The 15,620-nt window shown below is 37.6% G+C and overlaps 1 protein-coding gene across 1 annotated transcript in view; it reads right to left on the bottom strand.

Moving 5' to 3' along the window:
* The window catches only part of BTBD1 (BTB domain containing 1), a 48,912-nt gene that overhangs the window by 25,270 nt on the left and 8,022 nt on the right, over positions 1 to 15,620 (bottom strand). Inside the window, exons 2-3 of the mRNA XM_049905726.1 lie at positions 14,304 to 14,460; positions 5,936 to 6,041 (exon numbers count right to left, since the gene is read on the bottom strand). Coding sequence (XP_049761683.1) covers positions 5,936 to 6,041; positions 14,304 to 14,460 — 263 coding nt within the window. The remainder of the gene's footprint in view (positions 1 to 5,935; positions 6,042 to 14,303; positions 14,461 to 15,620) is intronic.

Below are 15,620 nucleotides of genomic sequence, written 5' to 3'. Positions count from 1 at the left end.
CATATGATCAGGAACTGATGGTACTGAAGGAAGAAGTCCAAGCTGCTTTGAAGGCACTGGCGAAAAACAAGGCTCCAGGAATTGATGGAATATCAATCGAGAGGTTTCAACAAACAGATGCAGCGCTGGAGGTGCTCACTCGTCTATGCCAAGAAATACAGAAGGCAGCTTCCTGGCCAACTGACTGGAAGAGATCCATATTTATGCCTATTCCCAAGAAAGGTGATCCAACCGAATGTGGAAAGTATAGAACAATACCATTAATATCACACACAAGCAAAATTCTGCTGAAGATCACTCAAAAACGGCTGCAGCAGTATATCGACAGGGAACTGCCAGAAATTCAGGTGGGTTTCAGAAGAGAACATGGAACCAGGGATATCATTGCTGATGTCAGATGGATCCTGGCTGAAAGCAGAGAATACCAGAAGGATGTTTACCTGTGTTTTATTGATTATGCAAAGGCATTTGACTGTGTGAATCATAATAAACTATGTATAACACTGTGAAGAATGGGAATTCCAGAACACTTAATTGTGCTCATGAGGAACCTTTACATAGATCAAGAGGCAGTTGTTCGGACAGAACAAGGGGATACTGATTGGTTTACAGTCAGGAAAGGTGTGCGTCAGGGTTGTATTCTTTCACCATACCTATTTAATCTGTATGATGAGGAAAGAATACGAGAAGCTGGACTATATGAAGAAGAACGGGGCATCAGGATTGGAGGAAGACTCATTAACAACCTGCGTTATGCAGATGACACAACCTTGCTTGCTGAAAGTGAAGAGGACTTGAAGCACTTACTAATGAAGATCAAAGACCATAGCCTTCAGTATGGATTGCACCTCAACATAAAGAAAACGAAAATCCTCACAACTGGACCAAGGAGCAACATCATGATAAACGCAGAAAAGATTGAAGTTGTCAAGGATTTCATTTTACTTGGATCCACAATCAACAGCCATGGAAGCAGCAGTCAAGAAATCAAAAGATGCACTGCATTGGGTAAATCTGCTGCAAACAACCTCTTCAAAGTGTTGAAGAGCAAAGATGTCACCCTGAAGACTAAGGTGCACCTGACCCAAGCCATGGTATTTTCAATCGCATCATATGCATGTGAAAGCTGGACAATGAATAAGGAAGACCAAAGAAGAGTTGACGCCTTTGAATTGTGGTGCTGGTGAAGAATATTGAATATACCATGGACTGCCTAAAGAATGAACAAATCTGTCTTAGAAGAAGTACAACCAGAATGCTCCTCAGAAGCAAGGATGGCGAGATAGCGTCTTACATACTTTGGACATGTTGTCAGGAGGGATCAGTCCCTGGAGAAGGACGTCATGCTTGGCAGAGTACAGGGTCAGCGGAAAAGAGAAAGACCCTCAACGAGGTGGACTGACACAGTGGCTGCAACAATGAGCTCAAGCATAACAACGATTGTAAGGATGGCGCAGGACCGGGCAGTGTTTCACTTTGTTGTGCACAGGGTTGCTATGAGTCGGAACCGACTCGACGGCACCTAACAACAACAACAACATATACTGTTTAAAGAAGGCAGGTAAAGTAAAATATGTTTTAGGTATCTTATTCTCATGGCCAAAATAAAATGTCTTCATTCTTTAAAAGTGTTGTTGTAGATACATGGGAAAATTACTTACATGGAACCTTATTCTCTAAAGAATCTAAATACAATAGACACTACTATAAAATATTTAATAGTTGTATTTTAAATTTAAATGGGTATGAGTATGACACAGATACATAGCAGAAATCAATTAAAACGTTAAATATGATTAAATCACCCAGAAACAAAGAGGAAGGGAAAAAAAAGAAAACTATGATGCAATGGTTTATCCACATATTCATACTAAGAGTCAAATAATTAATATCAAACATAGCTACCATTCTAGCAAAGTTATCACAGTCTGCAGAACATAGTAGGGGTTCCAAAAATGTTGTCAATGAATTGGTTAAATATGTGCCCACTCCTCATTTACTGACATGCTTAGGTTCCAAAGATCAGGTCCTTAGGCGAAAATCAGCATTATGCGAAAATGGCAGTTATCATTAGATAACTGCCAAGCTACATCATTACATAACTGCCAAACCATTGAGAATCATGGCCCAGCCATGCTGACATATAACCTTAACAATCTCTGCCAGCGTTATTCTTGCCTCGCTCCTCATTGTTCATTACTGCCAGATGTATGCTAATGTGCAAAATACCTGGAGAGTAGAATTTTCACTATTATCATAAATGCAAAACATAGGATGACGTGATGCCAATAAGTGAGTAATGGGTATAATTAAAAAAAAAAAAATCCCTTCTGTTGTAGCTGAGCAGATGAGTATAAACTAAGTATAAACTAGGTCTCCATTTAAGTTTTTGCACAGGTAAATTAAAGGTTATTAATCAATATACTTCAATCCTTGTTGGATTAGGAATATACAATGACCATAATATTTAATCATTCAATAGAAAAATAGAAGACTTCAGACCTACATGTCTACCTTGTGTGCTAATAACTTCAGTAAATATAAATATATAAACTTAAAGTATGACCAAAAAAAAAAAGCACATTATACTGCCCTTGGTACAGTGTAAATTCATTTTGCTTTATCAAGGTGATAAATTATTTTCTTCCTTTACCAAAAAGCTATAAAAGAGAAACAGTACTTCTCCACTTAGAAAATAGTAAACACATCCCTCCAGAACACATATTCAAATCCCAGTACAGAAAAACCATTCCCAGAATCTAAAACAGCTGTCGAAAGTCTCCTGACCCGGTCTGTCTTTCTTCCAGCTTCTAGACTTCTCTTTAATTCCCAATTTTTAACAAATACATTTGAGGTAAATTAGATTATGGGGTGGGAAGAGGTAGAGGGACATACAGGTCATCTATAGGCAGATGTGTTAAAAATAAGAAATTATAGCTGAGAGTCTAATGAAGATCATGACATAATAGATTATGTTTTAGAAACAGTACAATACAGGATTTTAATATGAACAATTATGAATCAAATCAACAAATATTTATGGGGCATCTAATCTGTGCAAGGCACTTACTTCAAAATCTCCAGGCTCCAATGGTATGTGTAATTTAGGAGCTATTTACAAAACAACTTCCAAGAGTAAGTCACCCAGATGCAGGCAGTATTGTTTCAAGTGAGAGTACATTGAGGAATAAATAGAGCACTCGACAGCTCTTCAATGGGAAGGAAATTAGGATTAAGCAATGTTTCATTAGCAATTTGGGCAGTGTTTAGAGCCCTCCAACACGCAGTAACTCAACAGCTGCAAGAACTCACTATGGGCAGGTGCAAGGGAAGAACCAGGCCAGGCCCAACAGCTGTTCAAGGGCTGACTATGTGCAGGTGCTAAGGAGGAACCAGACCTAGGCCCTGCCCTTTGGTATAATACAAGCAGAGTGCAAATTCTTCCTAAGGGATTCTGCAACAGACAATGGAATGTGTTATTATAACAGGAATACACTGTCATGGAAGAGGGAGAGTGTCAGTTCTCAAGAAAGGAGTCACTGCAGAGATATAATTTGAGCCCAGATGTTATGACTGAGTGAAAACTAGACAAGGGGGTAAGGAAAGGCAACATTCTAGAGACAGGCAGTCAGTCCAGATGGTCAACAAATATTAACTGAACATGCACTATGTTCTCTTTCTTTAGGTACTAGAGATGCAGTGTGAAACAAGACAAAGTCTCTGCCTTCCAGGAGTTGACGTTCTGGGAGGGGAAGGCAGACAAGCAACATATGCACACGTACACAAAAAGCCAGATTAGAATTTCAGACAGTGATATGTATAAGGAAAATAAACCAGAGTCATGGAACAGGGACTGTTTAGGGGAGTGTGGATACTTTAACTAAGCAGGGTCTGAGAAGGCCTCTCTCAGGTCTCATGTAACCTGAAATCTGAATGATAAAAAGGAAATACTCATAACAGAGATTCTGAAAAAGAGGATTCCGGTCAGAAGGAATCAAAACCCGTTACTGTTGAGTTGATTTCAACTCACAGTGACCCTACAAGATAGAGGACAATTGCCCCATAGGGTTTCCAATGAGCGGCTGGTAGATTTCAACTGCCGACCTTTTGGTTAGCATCAGGGCTGTTAACCACTGCAGGAATGCCAAATACAAAGGCCCTGAAATAGTGGAAGATAACGATTGCTAGCATTCCACCCAAAAATTTGTTTTCTCTTCTTCCTGGGATGTGACTAGTCCACATCTCTCGGTCTCCACTGAAGTTAGGTGGGACTGAATTCTGAACAAATGAAATGGGACCCAAAATGAGGGTGCTATTCAGGGCCAATGCTTTTAAGATGCAGGTGTTTTCCCTGCCTACACTTCCTCCTGTTCTGCCAACGAGATACACATAATGACTAGGCCCTAGGGAATGCAGGTGCTACTAACAAAGGGAAAAATTGGCAAAGGAACAGAGAGATCTGATGGGGGTGGGGAGAATCAACCGTTTTTGTTTTAGCTGTGTTGTCTGAAATAAAGTCTTCAACTGGAGATGTCAAGTAGACAGTCGGGTATATGAGCTTGGAATCCAGAAGATATGGTCAAAATATGTATTTTGGGTTAATCATCATAAGGATAATATTTACAGCCATGGACCTGGATTAGTTTTCTTTATTCTCCTATAGGAGTCCTTGGGTGGTGCAAACAGTTAAGTCCTTGACTACCAACTGAAAGGCTAATGATTCAAACCCACGCAAAGGTGCCTTGGAAGAAAGGCCTGGTCATCTGCTTCTGAAAGGTCACACCCATGAAAACCCTACAGAGCACAGTCCTACTCTGTGACACATGGGGTCTCCATGAGTCAGAATCAACTCAACAGTAACTGGTTTGGGTTTTTTGTTTGCTTGTTTTTACTCTCCTACAGGAGCAAAGTCAAACTCTCTGGCCTGTCATTAAACAGCCCTCTATAATCTGGCTTCACCTGCCTTGCACTTCCCTTCCTCTATACTTGTTCATGTGGTTCCACTAGCCTGTAACACCCTCTCCTCTTCACCTACCCAAGTACAGGGAAACCTGTGAGAGCCAGAACTTGATGGGATTGCCTTATTTTTCTGGGTCTCGCCAGTTTTCTCCCTTTTACAGGGTACAGTCTTATCGCTTTTCTATCACTCGTTTTAGTGGAAAATATTTGTGTTTTCCTTCTCTGACAGGTTTCCGCCTGATACAGGTTCTAGTTTTATTGTACTATCCATTCTTTAGGGCCCATATCAGACCCTGCCCTGTCAAGATTATTATCATACCCTAATTTGAAGTAATCTTGCCATTTTCTGGATTTACAAAGTAGTTCTCTTCTATATATCTAGTTCAGAAAATTGTAATATTCTGCCTTATGCCTTAGTGTTTTAATGTTATTTTTCACATATTTGTTCCCTGATTTTCCAATTCCCCTTCTTTATACGTTCTACCCTTGCCCAAGCCCATTGCTAACAAGTCCATTCTGACTCATAGTGACCCTAGAGGTCAGAGCAGAACTTCCTCATAGGAGTTCCAAGACTGCAAACCTTTACAGAAGCATCCTGCCACCTCTTCCTCCTGAGGAGTGGCTGGTGGGTACGAGCCGCTGACCTTTCAGTTAGCAGCCGAGTACTCATAACCACTGCGCCACCAGGGTTCCTTATTGTGTCCTACAGGACCTTACTATAGCGCCGCGCACATGGTGAGCATTCAATGAACATTTGTTAACTTGATTTGACATCTTTAAAACAGGCAATAGGTAGTTAAGGCTTTTAGGAATATTTTCCCCTAAATGAAACAAAGTAAAACTCTTCTTTTAAAGAGGTAGACTTCAATTATTTGGAAAAACAACCAGTTTAAAAACAGCTCATTCTCCAACAAGGCTGCCTAGTACAGCATTACTGTGCTTAAAATGTAAAAAAGGTAGTTCACAGTGAACTTACCTATATCAATATCAGTAAACCCTTCTGCACTTATTGCATCCATCGTGCTTTTGTCTATTGTGTCTAGACAAAGACTAGCAAGCTGAGGTTCATCAAACAGTCGAGCCTAAACATAAGAAAAGGTAGTTATTTTTCCTTCAGACTACAGATATTCAAATCTGAGACTAAAAACAGTAACAATCACGCTAACGCACATACTTAAAACGCAATTATAATGTCTATCCTTAAAACTTTTCATTCCACAATCAGAAATGAAAAGCCAAAAACACATCCGCCCTGCTGAGATAACAAATTTACATTTCCAACAACAATCCTGTTATTTGTATTTTCATATACATACATTGCCTATTTTCTTATACACTGCTTACTTTGGTTCTCAGAGAACCATCGGGGGTAGATAAGGCAGACATTATTATCCCTAGTTTCTAGATGGGAAACAGGCTCAGAAAGGTACACTAAGTTGCTTAAGGCCATCTAGCTAGTTATGTTTCAAAGCTAGTACTTACATCCAAGTCTTAGGATATTTTCACTAACATTAATTGTCAAGCACACAAGTACAAACAGATCAAATTTCTTTTTTTTTTTTTTTCATTTCCTGTTTTGATTGGGGGTCAGGGGGATGGAGTACACGAATTTTAAAGTATGAGAGCTATGGAAACCTAAAAAAGGACTCAGGAATAACTAGGCCTAACAACTAAAGAACAAATAAGTAAAATCATGTGATGGAATATCAAACAACACTGAGAATGAACAATCTACAACTGTGAACAACATTATGGATGAACCTCACAAATACAACGATGAGCAAAAGAAACCAGAGTCTATACTGAGCAAGAGTATACATTGCATGATTCCAGAAACGGGAATGTAGGCTTTAGGAGATCAGAAGTAGTGCTACACACTCGTGACATGTGCTTTATTCAGCATACATATAATTTAAAAAGTTAAAAAAAAAAAAAAAAAGAAGGGGCACTGAAGGCCAACCTCAAATGGGATTTAAAAACAAACAACACTGAAAAATTAGACGTGATGCTGGGCACACCAATGACCAACCTTTCATCTGGCCTTGGTCAGCTCTGTTTCCATTAAGTAGCATGGATAAACACACATGAGGATAAGCACTAAACGCACAGAGGTATTCATTCTGGGTCATCTAGATAACTGCTAAGAATATCGTCAATTAATTAACCACACCATAAATGACAATATTATTTGGCACGACTGATGATTCTTCCTTTAATTTGAAAGGAAAACCCATTTTCAAATGACTCACTCAGTCACTACCGAACTGATAACAATCCCTTAGCTAAGCAGTTACCGTGTGTTTTATGGCAGAGAGAGGCAGCAACAAACACACTAGATTTAATTTTAAAATGTACATTAAAAAAAAAATTTATTTATTGTGCTTTAGGTGAAAGTTTACAAATCCAGTCAGTCTCTCATACAAAAAGCCATACACACCCTGCCGTGCACTCCCCGCTGCTTTCCCCTTACCAGCTCCTGTACCTCTCTTCCTTCTCCTCTTGCCACCAGACAGGGGTCACCTGCATAGTCTCATGTGTCTACCTGAGCCACGAAGTTCACTCCTCACCAGCATCACTGTCTATCTTTAGTCCAGTCCAATCCTTGTCTATAGAGTTGGTTTCGAGAATGGTTCCAATCTTGGGCTATCAAAGGGTTCAGGGACTATGACCGTCAGGGTCCCGGGACTATGACCATCAGGGTCCCTCCGGTTTCAGTCAGACCATTAAGCCTGGTCTTTTTTGGACAATTTAAGACCTGCATCCCACTGTTCTCCTGCTCCATCACAGATTCACTGTTGTGTTCCCTGTCAGGGCAGTCATCAGTGATAGCTGGGCACCATCTAGTTCTTCACGTCTCAGGCTGATGGAGTCTCTGGTTTATGCGGCCGTTTCTGTCTCTTGGGCTCATATTTACCTTGTGTCTTTGGTGTTCTTCATCCTCCTTTGTTCCAGGTGAGTTGAGACCAATTGATGCATCTTAGATGGCCACTTGCTAGTGTTTAAGACCCCAGACGCCTCTCACCAAAGTGGAATGCAGACTGTTTTCTTAAATGTACGTATTTTTTTAATCAGTAGGACATTTTAATTATAGAGTACTTCAGATATGTTTGGAAATGCTCTTCTTAGATTATACATCAAGCCGGTTTATAATATTTGCTTAGTCAAGTTTTTAAGTTCAGCCCTAAATAATACAACAATCTGTATTACAAGAATAAATAGTAACTCTATTTCATAAACTTTTCCTTTACAAATTTTTTTAAATTTAGAAATAATTTTAAATTTACAGAAAAGTTGCCAAAGGGCAAAAGGACCATACGGACCACAGCCTCCACCAGCCTGCATCCAAATGAACTAGATAGTACCTGGCTACCGCCACTGACCACTCTGACAGGGAACACAATAGAGTGTTCCAGACAGAGCAGGAGAAAAATATAGAACAAAATTCAATTTCACAAAAAAAGACCAGACTTACTGGTCTGACAGAGACTGGAGGAACCCTAAAGACTACGGCCCCCTGATATCCTGCTATATCAGAACTGAAGCCTTTCCCAAAGTCCAGTTTTCAGACAAAGATTAGAGGGGCCTAGAAAACAAACGACGAATGGGAGTAACGTGCTTCTCAGTTCAATTAAATAAATGAGACCAAATGGACAACTCCTGTTCAAAAGCAAGACAAGAAGGCAGGAAGGGACAGGAAAACTGGACCAATGGACATGGAGTTCCCGGGTGGAAAGGGGGAGAGTGCTGTCACGTTGCGGAGATTGTAATCGATGTCACAAAACAATATGTGTATAAATTTTTAAATGAGAAACTAACTTGAGCTGTAAACTTCCACCTAAAGCACAACAAAATTGAAAAAAAAAAAGTTGTAAGGACAGTACAAAGAACACCCATATACCTTTTATCTGGACTTATCTATCTAAACGTTATTTGTCTAACATTTTACCCATTTGCACTATCATTTGCTCTTTCTCTTATATATGTGTGCATATGATATATACATATTATACACATATATATATATTTGCCCCCTCTCTCTTGAACCATTTAGAGAAAGATGGATACATCATGGCTCTTTACCCTTAAATCCTCCAATGTGTATTACCCAAGAATAAGGATATTCTCTTACATACCCACAGTAATTGACTTTGGTAAATTTAACAATGATAACAATATTTGTATCTAATCTACTGTCCAGATTTCGAATTTGTCAACTGACCCAATAATTTTTTTTTTTTTTAAATAGCATTTGTTTTCCTCTAGTATAGGATCTAGTCTAGGATCATAGTTCACTCATTTTTTTTTTTTTAAATAATATTTTATTATGTCTTCAGTGAAAGTTTACAGAGCAGACTAGGTTCCCATTCAACAACTTTTACACAAATTTTTCAGTGACATTGGTTACATTCTTCACAACGCGTGAACATTCTCACTGTTTCCGTTCTTGGTCATTTTCCAGTAATCTAGTTTCCCTGCCACCGTACCTTATCATCTTTTTTAAAAAAGTAATTGTTGACCGTTTGGTCCCCTACAGATGACTTTTTAAGGGAGCGCAGTACTCAATGGTGATATTCTTTATTTTGTGAGCCAATCTGTTATTTAGCTAAAAGGTGACCTCAAGGGATAGTTTCGGTTCAAGGTTTAAAGAATATCTCAGGGCAAGAGTCTCAAGGAGTCCTCTGATCTCAACTGATCCAGTAATTATGGATTTTTTTTTTTTTTTTTTGAGAATTTAAGGTTCTGTTTCACCTTCTTCTCCCATTCTGTCAGGATCTATCTATTGTGGCCCTGATCAGGATAATCGGTAGTACTAGCCAGCCAAGCACCATCTTGTTCTTCTGGTTTCAGGGTAGATGAGGCCATGGTTCATGTGAACAGTTCTGTAGACTAATTTCTTCTCTGTGTCTTGGGTTTCCTTCTATCTCTTTTGCTCCAGACCAGTACAGACTAATAGTTGTCTCTTAAATTGCCACTCACAAGCTTTTAAAACCCCAGACACTACTCATCAGACTAAGATGTAAACATAAACTTTATGACCTATATTATGCTAGATGACTGAGTTGTCCCATGAAACTATGGTCCTAAGCCTTCAAACTCAGAAAACTCATCTCATGAGGTCTTTGGTTATGTCTAAGAACTGCCTGTAACTGGGCTCCCTATGTGCTTTATTATATAAATGAACATATATGTATGTATACACATAAACATACACCTACACATACACACATATACATACCTATACACATATCTGCATATACACATACATATATACCTGCACATATATTTTCTAATTGTAGTTGCTGCATTTTTAAAATATGAAAAATAGCATGTTGTTAATAAGTGAAATTTTAATATCAACAGAAATTTTAATTGGCCAACTCAATTACATTTTAGTTAGTATCCATGCAAACACTGATATTTCACTCTAGGAAAAACAAGTTTTAGAAAAAATTATTTTATTTAGGATAGTAATTTTTAAGTCACTCCTTATCACACAAGGGCAGTATCAAGTCTCCTATGGAATTTAACACTGCTTTTTTTTTTCTTTTTACTTACTTAGGCTAAGATAAATTTTCTCAAAATTTACTTTGCCTCTGGCATTATCTGGGATAAACTAGCACTGATTGTATTACTTTATGAACAGTGTTTTCCTCTGTATAAATCATACTGGTACAGTATACTAACACTCTTGTTTTAGAGTGAAGCTGGCATAGGTCCTCTCAAATAAATGAATATGTTTAGCTCAGATGACTCACTTGTCAGGAACGAGAAGTTCACATGACAGCACGTGGGCTAATTCATATGATCTCACCAATGGAAAATCTGGAGTAATATTGAGTACTCAAACCAACAAAAGACTGAAAAGTTTGTTTTCTCATGGTGACATAGGTTAGCCCTTGTTATTATTCAAAATGTGGTCCAGAAGCACCAGCATCATCTGAAAGCCTGTTAGCAATTAATATTGCCAGGCCCCACCCTGGACCTAATGAACCAGATGTGCATTTTAACAAGATCCTCAGGTGACTCCTTTGCACACGAGAGTTTGAGAAACATTGTGCTAACCCACCACTGGCATTCCTGCATGGAGAATACTAAGAAATATCACATGATATTGGCCAAGGAAACAGGTAGGTGTGAGAGTTCGTCGGAAATAGCTGGCTGTCTTCTCAACCAACATGGAAGGATCAATTTTGCATTTTTTGTTCAAAGTTTTGCATCTCGAAAGTCATACACGTTATTGACGTCTAAAAATGTTAAATATTTTGACTGTATATTTTAGAATTTTTATATATTAATGTTACAGAATGCGTTAGTAGTTTCTGAAACCACCTACTTTAAGAAAAAGTAGTGTGTAGCAACGTGTATATTAAACTGGAAAAATAAATGTGAATTCATTACCTTTAAATGAAATACCTTTCCCAAGGCTATCACTAAATGTGTCCAAGCAGCAGCAGCATCAGACTTTTCCTCCTACTAACATTTATGCACAAACCCTAGTGCCTAGATTTTAGTCTCTATTACTATTCTCCACTGAAAGAAAACAAGGCTCCTTACAATGTAACAGATATAAAGTCTTGATGTAGAGAAAATCCAGGATGGATCTAGAATATCCTACTGCCAGAAAGTAAGGATGTTAGAGGTGGTGCTAAAATAACATGAAAAATAATGATCATTATGTTATTACAGTTAATGAAAATAAATGTGAATAAGGCCATGAGTGTGTAACAATACTCAATATTAAAGAGTTAATACAAAATTTCAAACAAGTAGTTTTAATGAGAATAATATAAAATTAAGTTTCAATTTTTTATTAATTTTAATTTTAAAATGTTTATATGCATATTTGGCTTCTTTAAGAATATGCATAGATAAGCCCTTTTATCTATTTATACAGGAAGACAAAGATAAATACAGAAAACATACAGTCCTAGGACAAAAAGGGCTGATCAGCACTGGTGATTTTACTTTTAACCAAGCAAAAAGAGAGTTTAACAGCGTGGTTCCAAGAGGATGAATTAGCTAAACACACTAACTGGGAGAAATCTGATTCCTTACCACCTAGGAGATGAACTCTCCAAATGGTTCTACTACTTATAATAAAATATGAATAAAGCAGACTTAAGTTTTAATAATGCAACAGACCAGGTCATATATCATATATATGAATCATAATGGATTATTCCATCTGATTAAGCAAGTCTTAAAGAGAACATTTCAGGGAAGACTCCTGGTTAAAAACATACACACAAACACAAACAAAAATCTATGTAGAAAATATAAGCTTAAAAAATCTTCACATAATAAGAATTTAGCTATAAAGGGAAATCTTGACTTAATGACTCCTGGCTGGGACTTAACATCCATCATAGAGAAGCTACCAGGTCCTATGTCATATCCAAGGTTCATCTGGTTGATAATCGGATCCTGTAATCCACAAATCTGAGATATTTTCTTTCAGATGTGACAAAGTTAACATAACCTGGAAAAGGTATATTATAAGAAGAGTGAAGGAATAATAAAGAAAACAAACATATGGTATTGATACTTCTGAATAGGGTAAATGCAAATGCTCTCCTAAGTTTTAACAGTATACATGTTATGATTTTTCTGTTGTGAAAGGTGTCTGAAGTGTTCAAAAGGATCGGTTACTAAATTTGTAGTACATACTCTCTAGGCACGTAAGTGTGATTATTTTTCATGAACACGTCATTTTGAAAGTTTTGTTTGCAGGTTTATGTATTTAACAATTAAACATTTAAGAAGTGGTCAAGTGAGCCTCTTCAAACACATTAAAGCCCCTTGGACAATAAAGAATCTCGTGAATATCAACTTCTTTATTAGATTCTTCTCACAAGTTCAAAAGAGAGAAAATATATAGAAAGATATTGCTTTCTAGTTATATGACTTTGGTTATTTCACCTCTGTCTCTGTGCCTCAATCTCTTTATCTATAAATTGGGGATAATAAGAAACATTTATCTTGAACACCTAAACCTCCTGAAGTTATTGTGATGATTAAATGAATTAAGGCACACAAAGTACTTGGAATGCTGCCTGGTCCACAGCATCACTCAATATATTTTGCTTTTGTTACTATCATCAACATCACCATACCTTGAAAACTGTTCATTTAAGGTAGAGGTCCTAGTTTTACCACTTGTTAATTGTCTAACATTAAAGAAGATATTTAACCTCTCTAAGCTTTCATTTCTTCATCGTTACAGTGGGGATAACAACAGTAATCTACATCACAGAGTTGTTATGAAGAGTAAACTGATAACACATATGTAAAGAGGACAATTTGGTGCCTGGCACACTACAGACATGAAGTTCAGTGATTATATCCAAGAAGGGAATGTCTTTTCTTCTAAAGTACAAATAGTTGATGAAGGAATATTAAAAGAAAAAGATACCTTTAAACATTTTCTATGTGATGGAATGAGCACTGAACTAGAAAACATGAGCTCTGAGCTCTGGCCTGCCTATCCTGTTGAGAGACTTTGAGCAGGGAGTTAATTAGCCCATGTTGTAGTTTTTCCACTGGTGAAATGAGAGGACTGAGCTAGTGGACATCCATGATTATTTTCAATACTAATATTCAATAGGGTTACATTTTATCAACTTAGAATTTTAAAATAATTCATACAAAGGTATTACAACATTGCCCAAAAAGAAAAACAGCAATTTATATCTAAAGTATGAAGCTCAGTTTATAGGCATTTAACAAATGCTGAATAAAATACATCAGAGAGTGGTTAATGGTTCCTTCAGTGTGTTGTTTGCGAAAATTCTTCAGAATGTATACTTCTGATACGCACACTTTTCTGTATGTATATTGTACTTAACGAAAACTTTAAAAGTATGTTTTTTCCAGAGAAATAGTAGTTTGTAAAAACCTTAAAAAGTGATTACTCCAGGAGCAGGTCAGCAAGCTTCCAGATACAGGTCCGAAGAAAATGAATCTTAGAACTTTTCTAGACTTGAAATACTCAATCTTTATTCCAGATCTAACAAAAATTGAGAACTAAGATGTCCAGAAAATTTCATGCTGTGCTGTCAAACACTCAAGCATAGCAGGAACAACACTGAACCTTAATCCAATTCCAATCTAGTTTCTTTATACCTATGATTCAGGATTGCATTAAGAAAACTCTAGTTTGCTTTTCTATTTTAAAATCTTACAAATTTGATATTATTTCCCTGAATGGTATTAGAGAAATAATTACATGTGCTTGAATATACTCATCTATAATTATCCAGGAAATATTAAAAGTTCATATATAGTTACGGTTATACTCCATTTCTTAAGTTCCGGCAATACATACCTTAGCTACATTTACTTACCTGAGTAAGAAGCATAAAGGCATTATCTGCCCTAAGATGTTTGGTGAGAAATTCCACACAGTGTGCTTCCAAGGCTGGAACTGCATATTTCTTAGCAGTATAAAGAGTGGTCATAACTGTTTCTGGGCCAATCTGAACTTCATCTGAATACAGAAATCTGGAAAGCAATTGAGAAATTACAGAGATGGTTAGTAACGTTCTACATAAGCAATTCATCGGAGTTAAACCTCTGAGGAATATTTTCAAAGGTAATAAACAAACAGAAAATAACCTGAAAACTGCAACAGACTTTCCAGCCTATGGGGTATTTGCACGTCCATCATCTCTTTTTATTTGTACTCAATCCTGAGAGGTAGGTTGTCTCTCCATTTGACAAAGGACACTGAGGTTAAGCCAAGATCACATAGCAGACTCATGTCTCCAAGTCAAGTCTTTGGAGTTCTTTTTACCACTCATAGTTGCTGAAATCAACAGTGGTTCACTTTTCCCTCCCTCATGCCCACTTACTAAATCTACAGAGAACTGACATCCACACCTCAATGTTAGAACACTCATTTCCTGATAAGGGTGCCTTCTTATGCTGGGCATTTTTAACTTTTCATTGTTATTTCAGAATTATCATAATAACCGAAGATTAGAGAGTACTCTGCGGCTTTGGAGGAATAAAGCAATTTAGTAATATGTTAAATGACCCCACAATGCTATGTGCTTTGAGCTTTCAGGTCCAATTTTCTCTCAAAATATTATCAGCCCAAGGCTGCTTTCCTCCTAGTTGACTGCTTCTAACTGCTAGGTCACTAATTAATCAGCTTCACAGGACTATAGATAAAGCATAGATTCTCAATGAAGGCAGAGGCAGTTCTTGTTGAACTACACTTGAACTTCTGTATATCAACTTTGGGCTCCCTTTGTGGCTCCTCATAGACCCTTTGGGCTTACTGCTCAGATCTCAGCTACTTTTAGAACAGCTGAGGGTCTTGGAGAGGTATAACATTAGGAAGAAGTGAATATTTCTTTTTAGTGATACTACAGACACACATACACACACTTATTTCCCTAGGACTCAAGTCGTAAATTAAGTATTCAAGAAAATCCATTAGCTCTTCCAGAATCCTCTACCATACTGAAGTGAGCAAGGAAAGTAAGTTCTATGTCATGTCCCTACTCTCTTTCAACTCCCTCCCTCTTTCATTCCTAGAGCCCATTAATCGCCACCCAAGACGAAGCCCTGGCCCAATACACCTCCAACATCCGTTGAGCATATTACTACCCTTACAACTATCTCATTTTCATATCTCAGTTTCAAAAGTGAGGCCT

This window comes from Elephas maximus, chromosome 13 (assembly GCF_024166365.1).
Source record: "Elephas maximus indicus isolate mEleMax1 chromosome 13, mEleMax1 primary haplotype, whole genome shotgun sequence".
Lineage (NCBI taxonomy): Eukaryota > Metazoa > Chordata > Mammalia > Proboscidea > Elephantidae > Elephas > Elephas maximus.
This window is presented reverse-complemented; position numbering and strand designations above follow the sequence as displayed.